This window comes from Cololabis saira, chromosome 10 (assembly GCF_033807715.1).
Source record: "Cololabis saira isolate AMF1-May2022 chromosome 10, fColSai1.1, whole genome shotgun sequence".
NCBI lineage: Eukaryota > Metazoa > Chordata > Actinopteri > Beloniformes > Belonidae > Cololabis > Cololabis saira.
In genome coordinates, this window is record NC_084596.1 from 8,734,449 (window position 1) to 8,749,001 (window position 14,553).

At 40.4% G+C, this 14,553-nt stretch overlaps 1 protein-coding gene across 1 annotated transcript; it reads right to left on the reverse strand.

The window, feature by feature from the left end:
* Positions 1 to 1,478: 1,478 nt before the first annotated feature.
* On the reverse strand, positions 1,479 to 12,718 carry cldn15la (claudin 15-like a). Its single transcript, XM_061730969.1, has 5 exons — positions 12,321 to 12,718; positions 7,692 to 7,856; positions 6,025 to 6,106; positions 2,862 to 2,975; positions 1,479 to 1,997 (listed from the first exon to the last, which is right to left on the reverse strand). Exons 1-5 carry the CDS (start codon positions 12,535 to 12,537, stop codon positions 1,919 to 1,921), a joined length of 657 nt encoding a protein of 218 aa, XP_061586953.1. The 5' UTR covers positions 12,538 to 12,718; the 3' UTR covers positions 1,479 to 1,918.
* Positions 12,719 to 14,553: the final 1,835 nt, after the last annotated feature.

Here is a 14,553-nt window from a genome sequence, read left to right on the forward strand (position 1 = left end):
TGGATCATTGATCTGTCCTGAGTTTGTTAGAATATTTACCTCGTGGATTCTGACCAATATTGCTCTGAGACGTCTGAGGGACATTTGAAGGACGTCTTAAGGACGTCTTAAGGACGTCTGAGGGAGTAACCCTAACCCACAGGCACAAACCCCTCCTGATGATCATGTTTAATCATGTGACTTGTAGATGTGAAAAAATGATCTAATTTCCATTTCTCAAGAAATCATTTTCTTTTTTTCCACTGACAAACGTATGAGGACGCACGGGATATTCTGTAAACGAGGCATATTTTCTGTTCTCGGTTCCAGTTCGAAGAAAATGTTGCCGATGTGCGTTCATGAACAAATAAGAAAAACAAAAACTAGGAAAAGCCTTCAAGAAGCCTGGATTTCTCAGAAGAGACAAAAAAAAAAAAAAACAACAAACGCACATGACAGCTATTGAGAATTTGGGCCAATCCCAATACACCCCCTACTTTCTACCACTAGCCCTCCCTCACTACCACTACCCCTAAAAAAGAAGCCACAGATTTTAGGGCACTTGTAATCTTCCCAGGGCCCTGTCCCAATACTCCCCCTACCCCTACTTTCAGCACCACCCCTAAATTTTGCTACGTCACTGCGTGGTTTACGTTCGGGTACGTAAGCGACTGCGTAGTTACGTTTGCACATACGTCGCACCATATCAGGAAGCCCAGAGATAAAAGCTGTTTTAATTTCAGCTGTAGCGCTGTTAATATGCCACTTTATTAAGTTTTAATATTTTTTCAGGTGTAAAAGTAACCGTTAAGATCCCCAACCTGGGCTCAGTTTATCCAAATAATGCCTGTTAAGAAATTTGATACAATGTTTTCGGAGAAGAGCCGCCGGCTGGGAGCAGCAGCAGCTCACGGCCGGGTCAACCTGCGCCGTCGTCCCGGGGAGAAACCTGCAGCTCTGTGGAGAATTACCTCTGGCTGAAATAAATCATTTAGGAAGATAAATGTTGGTTTAATAGATGAAATCTAACAGTTGTAGCTACGCCTGTTAAGAAATTTGCTCCAAAAAAACTTCGAGATGAGTTCAGCCGGCTGCCGGCTCGGGAGCTGATTTATGGGTCCGCGTTAAATCGACACAGAGCCTACGGCGTAGGGTACGCAATTTAGTCCATTCAGTCAATTGATTCAGTCCGCAAATGATGACGAAAAGCATTCTGGGAAATTTTTCTGGCCCTGGATAAAACTGGTGTGCATCGGAAAACCCTCGATCCGTAGGGATAGATTCATATCCACTACCCTCGTTTTCAGCACTCCCCCTAGGTGGAAAGAGGAATTGGGACACCACTATCCTCACGGGAACGCACAAAATTTAGGGGTGGTGCTGAAAAGTAGAGGTAGGGGGGGATTGGGACAGGGCCTTTGACGTAATTTGATCTTAAAATGCATGTGATCACTTTATCTTCAAAAAAATGAAAATTAATGAAAGATTAAAAAAAGTCATTTGTTGAGTAATATAAAGTTTATTAAGCAAAAACAAACAGGTTAATTACAACCACCAGCAATGATCAACAATCCTTCAGTATTCATAAGATTTCAAGTGAAAAACGTCAAAAACATGTAAGCTACACGGGGACAGGAGACAGGAGACAGGAGACAGCTCGGTTGGTCTGTGTGGGACCGGGACATAGAGAGGACTGGAGGACCCTGCAGGGACGTCCTCCAGCCGAACACTCAGAAGACTATCGTCTTTTATTCAAAACAGAAAAAGCTTCAAGTTCAAGTGAGCCTTCAGGAAGTGGACGAGGTGTGTGTGTGTGTGTGTGTGTGTGTGTGTGTGTGTGTGTGTGTGTGTGTGTGTGTGTGTGTGTGTGTGTGTGTGTGTGTGTGTGTGTGTGTGTGTGTGTGTGTGTGTGTGTGTGTGTGTGTGTGTGTGTGTGTGTTTAGACGTAGGCTCTGGACGACTCCCGGTCAGACTTGGCTGTAGCGGTGTAAACCTTCTGGGGGGGGTTGGAATAGTAGCTGAAAAACAACAAACAAACGTTTAAGATGTTTGTCATCACAAATATGTTCATCTCAAAGACACAAAGACACAGAGACACAGAGACAAAAAAACACAGACACAAAAAAACACAGACACAAAGACAAACCCACAGAGACACTGACTGCGTTTCCATGCATCAATAACCCTTTTAAAACCCCAATATTGGCAATGACCCGAATTTGCACGGCCATGTAAACACCAATAACCCCTTTGAATAACCCGAATTTGCTCATATTCCGGTTTTTAAAAACCGGAATATGAGCCCTGGGTTACTCCTTTTAAAACCTGAATATTGGGTCATGTAAACGCCTAACGGGATATCCCCATCAAACGGAACATGAATTTGTTTTTTGCACATGCTCTGTTCACAAGGAATCCTGGTTTTTTGAGTCCAGGAAGTTCTTATAAACACGGAGAAACACAAGACCAGGAGGAGACGAATCACTTCTTAAATGTAATGAAGGATATGAACATTTCTGCATTTGTAGATGGTAGAAAGTACCGGGATAGAAGATTTACAAGAAGGTGAGAGAAAAGTTGCGCGAAGCAGCATTTGTTTTGAATTTGGATACAGGAAGAAAAAGTGGAAATGACGGTAATTGCGTCATCACGTTCTCTGTGCGTCGCTGGTTTGATCCAGATATCCCGAATGATGAATTACCATGTAAACAGAATATTCAGAATGTTTCAGTAACCGGAATATTAGCAATAACCCGAATTTTGACTGCATGTAAACGTAGTCACAGACACACAAAGACACACAAACACAAAGATACAGACACAAAAAGACAAAGACACAGAGAGACACAGACTCAGAAGTCCATGCTCGGTGCTGTAGTTACCCTTTCTTGCCACCAGGCGTCGCCCTCTTACAGGCGGTGCAGAGCATGGCCCCGCCCAGGATAGACAGGGAGGCCCCGGCCCAGCCCAGGTAGAGCCCGGTGCCCAGCTCAAACCTGCACACACAGGAGAAGGAGGTCACATGACAAGAGCAGGGATCACATGGGTCCTCAACCCTTCTGTCTTCATCATAGTTCATGCTACAGATAATAACACTCTCACATGCTGAGGGTGGAAACCTGGTTATGTTGTTTTAAAAGTCTTAATGAACACATGCTGCCACGATTAGTTGTAAACTTAAATGTAGGATACTTTTAAGCCTCTTCATGTTCTTTCTTTCTTTCTTTCTTTCTTTCTTTCTTTCTTTCTTTCTTTCTTTCTTTCTTTCTTTCTTTCTTTCTTTCTTTCTTTCTTTCTTTCTTTCTTTCTTTCTTTCTTTCTTTCTTTCTTTCTTTATCCTTTATTGCATACATTAAAAGAAAAACTAACAGTTCAATATAATTACAACAAATCTCTTTCCTTGAATGAAAGGAAACAGAAAGAAGACTAAGCTTATTTTATCTGTCCCTTTTTCCTAAGAAATCAAATTTCAATTAATGTAATAATAAAAAAAACTAATTACAAATTACGCTATTAACAAAAAACTAATTTCCAATAAATGTAATTAAAAAAAAAACAACAAACAAACAAAAAAAAACTAAACCAAAACTACAACAAAGTTATAAAATCAAACAAAATAGCTGTCGTCAAACACAGATGGTAAAAAATATGACAATGGTGCTAAAAAGAGACAGAGAAAAAAAAGAAAACCCACCTAACTTAACAATTATCATGATATTTCTTCATCAAACTGGCTTTTATTATTCTTTTAAATGTAATGTTTGATTTGCCTTCTTTGGCTTCTGTATCCAGATTGTTCCATAAACTGATACATTTTACAGAAACACAACGTTCCATTAATTTTGTCCTGAATTTTTGTCCACCCTTTTGCAGAATAAATGTACAGTATATGAGCCCTAGTTCCTAAATGAAGTGAGAGTAAAGTCGTAGTACTACTACTACTAGTAGTAGTACTACTACTACTACTACTAGAGTAAAGTCCAGATTTCCACACGTTGTAGTTAGATAGTTGAAATAAATCGGTCTTATATTGGATTAATTTAGAGGCAAAAGTTAAAATAAAATGAAAATATGAGTATTTTTACATCCAGGTGAGACTGACTCACGTTTAAAGCCCCCTCTAGTGGTCATCTGAGGAACTGCAGCCTCGCTTGAATTACAAAGCGATATCTTACATCCAAGGACGGATTATCATGACCACGGGCCCTGGACACAAACTCGCTATGGGCCCCTATCTACAATAATATCCTACGTGCACGGTGCCTGTGGATGGCGGAGTGGCGGAGCGTGGGTCTCAGTACAGAGGGGGCGGAGCATTCTCCATGGGCCCTTATGATAGTAATTTTAACGTTCAACAACATCATCCTACCCATCAAACTACATTTATTCTCACTTTTATTGAGCTAAGCAAGCTTATAGGCCTATGCAGAGTAAAGTAAAGTAAAGTAAAGTCCCAGAGTAAAGTCACAAACTTGTTCAGAAGCACGCACGCACGCACACACGCACATGCACACGCACACACACACACACACACACACACACACACACACACACACACACACACACACACACACACACACACACACACACACACACACACACACACACACACACACACACACACACACACCTGACAGCTGTCAATCACACGGCGCTGAAAACTCAGTCACGGACTGACTCAGTTCCATCTTTCATTCAGCTTAAATACACAAAAAAAACATTACACAATCTATTTAGATAGATATAGACACAGCGGTCTATAACATCATTTCTGAGCTCTAACAGAGAATATACTCGGCGGTCTCGTTGACAACAACACGAACTCATTCAAATAGGCAGGTGGTCAAAGCTACCACAACATTCTGATAAAGAGATTATTTATGAAGGTTACACTAACTCACCAATGGTAGTTGACTCTTCCATAAAACTTTGTACATGCTTAGGCCTCTTTTAAAGTTTAGCGCCCATCTCCTTCATGTCTGCAAATTTGCCGAGTCGGCAAATTGGTTCTAACTGTTAAGGCTGATTTACGGTTCCGCGTTAAACCAACGCAGAGCCTACGGCGTAGGGTACGCGGCGTTGCGCGGAGGCTCTGCGTCGATTTAACGCGGAACCATAAATCAGGCTTTCCAGCCAATCAGCGTTGGCTCACGGCCCTGATGCGTTCAGGACAGTTGTAAAGTAGGAATTAGTCTACACTGGCCGCAAAATGCACATTTTATCGTAATTATAGCCTACAATTTACGATTATATATGAACGTATCACACAAAACGGGGCCCTATCATTGGGCCCTATGAGTTTGTAAATTTATTTTAATTTACACATAAAAAAAAAAAAAATGTTTGAAAGCCGAGGGCCCCCATTTGCTCCAGGGCCCTGGGCACACGCCCACTTTGCCCATGCGGTAATCCGTCTATGCTTACATCACATCTGTACGGAAGAGTATTAGGGCCAGGCAGGAGAAAATCAAAAATAATATTTTAGAGGAAGATTTTTTTTTCATTATGCACTTTGAGAAAAAAGTTGAAATGTCGAGATTATTTTTGAAGTACAATTTTGAGAAAAAAGTCGAAATGTTGAGAAAAAAGTCAAAATTTTGTGAATAAAGTTGAAATGTTGAGAAAAAATTCGAAATGTTGAGAATAATGTTGAAATAAAATTTTGAGAAAAAAGTCAAAATGTTGAGAAAAAGTAAAAATTTCGTGAATAAAGTTCAAATGTTGAGAAAAAGGCGAAATTTCGACTTTATTCACGAAATTTCGACTTTTTTCTCGAAATTGTATTTCAACATTAATCTCGACATTTCAACTTTTTTCTTGACATTTCGACTTTTTTCTCAAAGTGCACATTAAAAAAAAATCTTCCCCTCTCAAATATTTTTTCTCCTGCATGGCCCTAATACTCTTACATCCGTCTCCAGATTTATGTCGTTTGGAAAACATCTGACTGATGGAAGTCTAGCCTGCCGGTTCATCCAGCACCAGTATTGTTGTCGTCGTGTTTATTACTCAGCGATGATGCTGCTTGAGCTGCCGGTAACTCACCTCACTCCCCCGTTGAACGGGTTGTGGAAATCCTCCACGACCTGGAACCCGTACCAGGAACAGGCCGTCATGCAGCACAGACCTGCCCACACAAAACAGCGAACATGAACACGGATCTTCAGATCTTCAGATCTTCAGAAGACTCCACCAACTCCAGCAGACTAAACCAACGTCCCACTGCTTCAGGAAGCTGTCATCTTTTCACATTGACAAAAAGCTGCTCACCATGTTCTATAGATGCTGTATCTAATCTTTTATCTCTCAACTTAGATAACTCAACATAGAGCCTCTTTAATGGGCAGCTACACAGACTAGCTGAGTCCATCTCACATGATGCATTTATTTATCTATTGTATTGCTTATTCAATCTGGAGCATTAGTTTTGTTTGTCCGTCAATGTTTTGTTCTGTTATTCTCCTGTTTGTCTCGTGTCTCTGTCACTGTACTGTATGGTTGTTGTAAGTTTCTACTTTTTACCTGCAAACAAATCTACCTTCAGGTATCAATAAAGTTACCTTACCTTAGCTCAGGCGAGATCATAGCATGTCCGAGACATAACGCACTGCAAACCTATTTAATTATTATTAAATAAATATTATTATTAAATAAATAAATACTGTAGATATGGGTATGTGTACATATATATGTGTATTTATATGAATATATATATATATATATATATATATATATATATATATATATATATATATATATATATATATATATGTGTGAAAATAAAATAAAATAAAATATATATGTGTGAAAATAAAATAAAAATATATATATATGTGTGTGTACAGGACTGTCTCAGAAAATTAGAATATTGTGATAAAGTTCTTTATTTTGTGTAATGCAATAAAAAAAAAAAATGTCATACATTCTGGATTCATTACATATCAACTGAAATATTGCAAGCCTTTTATTATTTTAATATTGCTGATCATGGTTTACAGTTTAAGATTAAGATTTCCAGAATATTCAAATTTTTTGAGATAGAATATTTGAGTTTTCTTAAACTGTAAGCCATGATCAGCAATATTAAAAAATAAATAATAAATAATTTTCTGAGACAGTCCTGTGTTTATATATATATATATATATATATATATATATATATATATATATATATATATATATATATATATATATATATATATATATGAATATATATGAACTTGTTGATGTTATAAAATGTATGAATGTGTATTGTTTTTATTTATATCATTATATCATATTTATATATGTTAAACGGAATTACTTTTTATTTTTTATTTTTTTCCTTTTTGAATTGAATTGAATTGAAATTTTATTTCAAACATGAAACAGTAGTGAATACAAAACAAAACAATAATAATCAATAATAAATAAATGTAAATAAGAAAACAAAATAAACAAAAATACAAATAAAAAACACTTTTTTATATGCTACCTCTTTAGGTTTGCTTTAAATGTTTTGTTGTAATGTACTGTGTATTATGTGTCGGACCCCAGGAAGAATAGCTGCAGTTTTACTGTAGCTGATGGGGATCCAAATAAAACTATAAAACTATAAAACTATAAAACTATAAACTGGTCTTTCACTCAGTCTGAATTCAAATGTGTTGGAAATGACGCTCATAACCTTCACTTCACATTTACTGCTGCACCAAAGCCTGATGGGACCGTACCTCCCAGGATGCTCAGGATCCCCCCGATGGTGGCGATCTTGGCCTTGGACTCCTCGGCGGTGGAGCCGATCTTGATGCACTTGAGGCCGAGCAGAGACACGATGAGGCAGCCGAGGCCCAGCAGCAGGGAGATGATCATGAGAGCGCGGCAGGCCTGGACGTGACCTGCAGACGGGAGGGGAGGAGGCCGGTGAGCAGGGGAACGTCACCAGGTTCTGGCCAGAGTTGAGACTGCTATTAAAGGTTATTTGTAGAAGAAAATGTGTTTGGACACACCGGCCCAAACCTCCATGGGGCCCTAAGCAAAATGTGATTTTGGGGCACTCTATTACTGCCAATAATACTGATTATTGATCATTCACACACCCACTATCAACTTATTTCATGTTCTTCCCTGTCTTTACAAATACACTTGTAAAACTACAGTAGATGTAAGAACTTTTCGTTATAGTTAGATTGTAATCCACAGGGATTAAGACCATGGAAGCTACAACAGATTAACAAATTTGCAGAAAAATCTTTCAATTAATATTTAGCAAAGTCAGCAACTACTGGCCACACAGAGAAGCAACGGATAAAAGGTCAGAGAGCTGCACAGTTGCAGCAGAGATGTTTCCATCATCCTACTGTCAGCCTGGCATGTTTTTACCCATCTATGGTTTTTAATCTGAAATGGAGCAAATTCAGCTACAAGAGCGGCCTGGGGTTGATTTACACTTAATATTTAAAGTGATGTAGTACCAAGTGTGATACTGAGTGTCATCTACAGTGTAGACCTACTAAAAGAAACAAAATAATCAAATAGATCATTTATAAACCATTTACTGTAAACACGTTATCTACTTTATTTTTGGTTTTAAATAAACTGCAACAGAAATGTGCAACAACAAAGTACTACAAAACTAGAACTATAATTAAACTGACTCAACTGAGATAAACAGTACCTCGTCAATATGTGTATTTATGTCAAAATCATTTTATTATTTTTTTAACTCTTGGGAGCCCCCTAGTGGCCACAGGGCCCTAAGCAGCTGCTTAGTTCGCTTATGCCTTGGGCCGGCTCTGTGGACGCATCACGAACTGAGAGGCAGTTTTTATTCAGAGATGATTTATAAAACCGGCTGATTCAATTGATAACTGAATCCCAGTTGGATCAAACTGAATTTAGTAAATGTTTCAATAAAAAACGGGTTGAGAGGACTTTAATCATAAACTATAAAAGAACAGGGGTCACATGACTAGAGCCGGGGTCACATGACTAGAGCCGGGGTCAAAATGTCGAGAATAATGTTGAAGTACAATTTCAAGAAAAAAGTCGAAATGTCAAGAAAAAAGTCAAAATGTCGAAAAAAAGTCGAAATCTGAGAAAAAAGGCAAAATTTCAACTTTATTCACGAAATTTCGATATTATTCTTGAAATTGTGTTTCAACATTAATCTCAGCATTTCAACTTTTTTCTCAAAATTGTATTGCAACATTATTCTCGACATTTCGACTTTTTTATAAAAGAAAATGGACTTTAATCATAAACTGGATGGATGGATGGATGGACGTTTTGAATCGATGACCTAAGTTGGTTAATTTCATAAATTCAAACATAAATGTAGAAGTAAAAAACAAACAGAAGAACAACTTCAATAACGCTGTTCCCTGAGTGTTTGGTTTAGAGTTGGTGTTGATGGTTCTGGTTTCATGGGTTCTCTTCGTCCCCGGGTTCTGCTGCTCGGCGTTCAGGTTCTGTTACTTCTCTGGGTTTTTCTATTAAGTCTCAGATCTGAGTTCATCTTTGACGTCCTCCTAGAGGTGTCAAGTAACAAAGTACAAATACTTCGTTAGCTTACTTAAGGTTATTTATACTTCACTGGAGTAATTATTGTTCAGACGACTTTTTACTTTTACTCCTTACATTTTCACGCAATTATCTGTATCTTTTTTTTCAGATGTTCTTGTCCAGTTTTGTTCTTACATCCGTTCCCTCAGATTCCTGCAACTAAACTTGGATGTACATTCCAATAAAGGTTAGGATAAATGATAACATGAACATGAAGTTTGACTTTTTGCAGTGTCTTGAGTTGATACTTCAACTTCTACAGGAGTATTTTTAAACTCTAGTATCTATACTTCTACCTGAGTAATGAATGTGAATACTGAAGACACCTCTGGTCTCTAAGTCCTCCTCTGTCTAAGTTCTCCTGTGTCTCTTAAACCTCCTTTGTGCCTCTGGACGTCTTTCCTCGTCTCTCTGCTCTTGTGTCCTCTTCCTGTCCGTCATCTTGCTGTCAATCATTGTCTTTATTCCTTGTTTTGCCCGTCAACTCGATTATTCATCTGATCCAAGGGCGTAGGTTTGCATAGGGACGGTAGGGACATAACACTACCAACTTTTCAGGAGGCTCAAATTGTCCCCACCAACTTTTAAGCAACCTTATTTGCATTATATAATGAGTTCAGATAAATAGGTCATTTAGATTGTCTTCCCAAATGTTGTAAGGATAGAACTGACCCTACCATTATTAAGTGAATTATTTTCATTATGTTCAGACTTACATTTACTCCTTTTCATTGGCTGAATTTGCCGGTACATTTTTTTCCCTCAAACGCACGTTTGATTGGCTGATGACTTGACCATTTTTTCATGATGCTCAACCCACTGATGCATTTTAGAGATGACAATGAGGGAAAAGAAGGTGAAAGAGACAACCAATTAAAGCAATGTATTACTCTTGTGGTGAAGGACAATGTAGGCTAACATGTAGTTCCTTAAGTAGTAGTAAAGAGATTATTAATAAGTTTGTATTTATTGTGTATGTTAATATAATTTAAGTTATGTTCAAATATTGCAATTTAAATCGCTAATAAAATCCACGAATATTCTGGAAGTTTTCAAAATGTTTCTTTAGTAGTTTTTGAAAACAAAGGTTTGAATGGAACTGTGTATCAGGTGAACCAATACATATGAAAGTTAGTATTAGTCGATACAGATTTATTTTGCATTGATCATTTAGCCTATCAATTAATTAAGTTCATATTCGTGACAAATGTAGCCCTGACACCCGTTCACCCAATCTGTTTGGTCTTATTAATGTCCCGTCTCCAGCAAAAAGTGAACATGCAGGTTATGCCGTTATATATCGTCCCTACCAATGTTGAGACCAAACCTACGCCCTTGATCTGATCTATTTGTTTATGTCTTTATTATCGATGATTTCTGCCTCCAAGTTCCTGATTTGACAAAAAGCGAAGTACAGTATACAGAAAAGATGAAGCAAAGCTGAGAATAAAAACTTCACCGACTTCTGTTTTTTCAGATGTTTTTGTCAGTTTTCTATAAACACATTTATTTGATCCTCTTTCCAGGATGAGAGAGTGACGTAATGATCGGATCCAACGGCTGGATTTAAACAAGACGAGTGTCCAACTTCAGTAATCACGTAAACCCGTGGAGGGAAATGATAACCGGGCGTGTCCTTCCCCGTCGCCGCGGTAATTCATTAACACGATGGACTCTGCTGATTGTAAAAACCTGCCACACCCATTTATGAGTTTCAGCAGAGGCGACGGCCGAGCTGGCTACAGGAAGTCCCCCAGGTCAAAGTTCACCGTGCCAACGAATCAGACCTGTGGCCACAATATTCCTGCCTCACTCCGGGAGAAACCATCTCACTAAACGCTGAACTGTAGAGCTGTAAATAAACCAGGTTTCAAGCTGAGAGGTTTCTGATATCAGAGAGAAAACGCTTGTAAATTACGTCCCTGGAAAAGGAAGAGTTTGGTTGATTAGAGGCGTTTAAACCGTAAAACACATTTCAGGGAAATCCCACACAGCCGAGAGCTCGTTATCTCTGATGCCTTTAATAAAGTACATCAGTAACCTGAGGAAGAAGCTGCTTCCTCTTCAGAACCGCTTCAGAACCGTTTCCTACCAAGACAACGGGCCCAAACACAACCCTCAGATGAATTAATTCATGTCATTTGGATAAAGTCTGCCGGGGCTTCGGCCTGGCGGTTATCTGGCGGTTTTAGGCGGGAAACGTCTGAGATCCAACCTTTGGACCGCCAGTTCAAAAACGGTGCCAGATAACACACGGGCCGAAGTTCTGGTGCAGCGGTTCTAACGGGCTTTCAAAGAAATTTGACAAAAACACTCTTGTTGAAGGTCGAAATCTCCTTTTAGACATTAGCCAACTTCCTGTCTGACATCGTCTACGAAGAACTTGACTTCCTCTCAACCCCTCCAGTCTCTTCATTAACTTTCACAAAAAGTGAATAAATCATCACAGATGTTATTGATTATTGAATATCTAGATGAAGACATTGATAGCTGCCTGATAACCAAACTCCGTTTAGACATTAGCCGACTTCCTGTCTGACATCGTCTACGAATAACTTGACCTCATTATTTCCTCTCAACCCCTCCAGTCTCTTCATTAACTTTAACAAAAAGTGATTAAATCATCACAGATGTTATTGATTATTGAATATCTAGATGAAGACGTTGATAGCTGCCTGATAACCGAACGTTCAGCGTTTTTGAGCGGCCTCCTCCCGCCGACCGTCTCTACCCTCGAGCTTCAGATTTAGACGGACTGAACGACGGGTCTACTTAAGGTCGTGGTGTTCTGGTCTCACCGGGAAGGGCGAGCATCGATTCAAAGTCCCGACACTCGGCGATGCCGCCGCTGTTCTCGGCACAGGAGTGCCACAGGTTCTCGAACTGCCTCTGGGAGATGATGACGCTGCCGGACACGGTGGAGATCTTCCAGTAGTCGTTGACCAGCGCCGCCCCGGTGACCAGCCAGCTGACGATGCACATGATGAACCCGGTTGCCTCCACAGCCGTCGACATGGTTGCGATGAGTCCAAAAAAACCAGATCACACGAAAAAAACAGGGAAATGTGGAGGAGGAACTGGAATAAAACGAATATCCAGCCGGTGGACGTCCTGCGATGAGCGTCGGTAGCTGAACTCAGGCTGACAGGGTGTCTTTGTCTCTGCTCCTGTTACGACTCGTTAATCTGATGTCCGCGGCTGCAGTAGGAGGACTTTACACCCTACTAGGGGCCATAAACCACGGGGCCACTCCCTGCAGCTCCCCCCCCCACGTCCTCCCAGGAACTGATGATGAAGACGATGACAGAAAGTGTGCAGCCACACCTCAGGTACGCTAACCTGACTGCAGCAGGGGGGGCGGCGTGAGGGTCAGAGGGAGGCTCGCCCCACTTAGCTCAAAACATATGGGCGGTATCGGCCCATATTGGTCCGTATCTGCCCGTATTGGCCCCTATCGGCCCCTATTGGCCCATATTGGACCCTATCTGCCCGTATCTGCCCATATCGGCCCCTATCGACCCGCATCTGCCCGTATCGGCCCATATCGGCCCGCATTGGCCTGTATTGGCCCGTATTGGCCCCTATCGGCCCATATTGGTCCGTATCGGCCCGCATTGGCCCGTATATGCCCACATCGGCCCGTATCGGCCCGTATCGGCCTGTATTGGACCGTATCAGCCCGTATCGGCCCATATCGGCCGTATTGGCCTGTATTGACCTGTATCAGCTTGTATCGGCCCGTTTCGGCCCATATTGGCCGGTATCCACCCGTATCGGCCCGTATCGGACGAAACAACCTTTCATTAACTGTATTTGGCCTTCAATAAATTTTTGGCAGGGAAAAAGACCCATTTTCAGGGGAGAAATCAGATTCTGGCATGCAATCACTTTTTGGCACGACACCAGCACGGCGTGTCCTGCACCGCGGACATGCTGCATTTGACGGGTTTTTTTCTTCCACCATAGCGTTGTACACATAGATCTATGTGAAGCACTTTCTGACTTCCTGCTTTTAAATCGTCCATTTGCATGAAAAAGCCTTTGAAAGAAACTGAGATAAAAGAAACAGGGATGGTACGGTAGTATTTTCTGTCGAGGTCTGACACCTCGGCAGAACACCGGCTTGGGTGTACATGGATCTATAAGTCTGATATGTGATGACATTAAAAGTATGACATGAATCTGGCTTCATTTCATCACCTCACCGCCTGCGTCACCAGTTCCCCAGATCTTCAAAATGTTTGTGCGCGAGGGTCAGGGTTGGCGTAAAGATACACACATTTTTCGGTTAATATTTTCTTTTTAAATCCCAACCTTTGCATAGAAGGTGGCTTGCGCATCTTTCAAGCCCTGTTTTGTGCGCAAGCAAGCTTTATAAATAAGGCCCCTGATCGCTGTTCAGATGTTTGTTCTGTTTGGGTTTTTGGCATTGAGGAGGGACAGAATGTTCCATATGGACCCTGAAGGAGAAACCGGGTCTTGGGAGGCGGGAAAGTACCAGCAGTGGGGGGGGATGTTAATAAAATGTATTTCTTTTGGCTGGAAGTCTCTTATCAGATATTTTATTACACCTGCTCAGAGTTGTCACCACTCAGGCTCCTCCAGCTCTGGAGGTTACGTGGCTCCCAGGAGGCGAAACCACTACCATTTGTTTTGGTCCAAAAGTAAATGCTTTCTGGCATTCAGTTTGTTTAACTGGGACAAACTTTTTTTGGATTTGCGCACTCTGTATCTATGATTGTGGAATCAAGATACCTGTTTGGTTTGATAAGTGTAGCTGCGCGAAAAGCTATTACCAAGAAGAGGCTTAAGCCAGATGCTCCTTCATTAGATGATTGGTACGACATAATTTACCATATCTTTGTAATGGAGAGGATAACGTTCTCTATGAGGCTGCAACAATTCAAATTTGAAGCAATCTGGGAAGATTGGAAAAGTTATATTTCCCTGAGACGCCTTGCTTTTGTTTGAGATGTATTTCATTTACCCATTTGTCTTTACATAAAGTTTTTTTTTCTCTTGATCTTAATG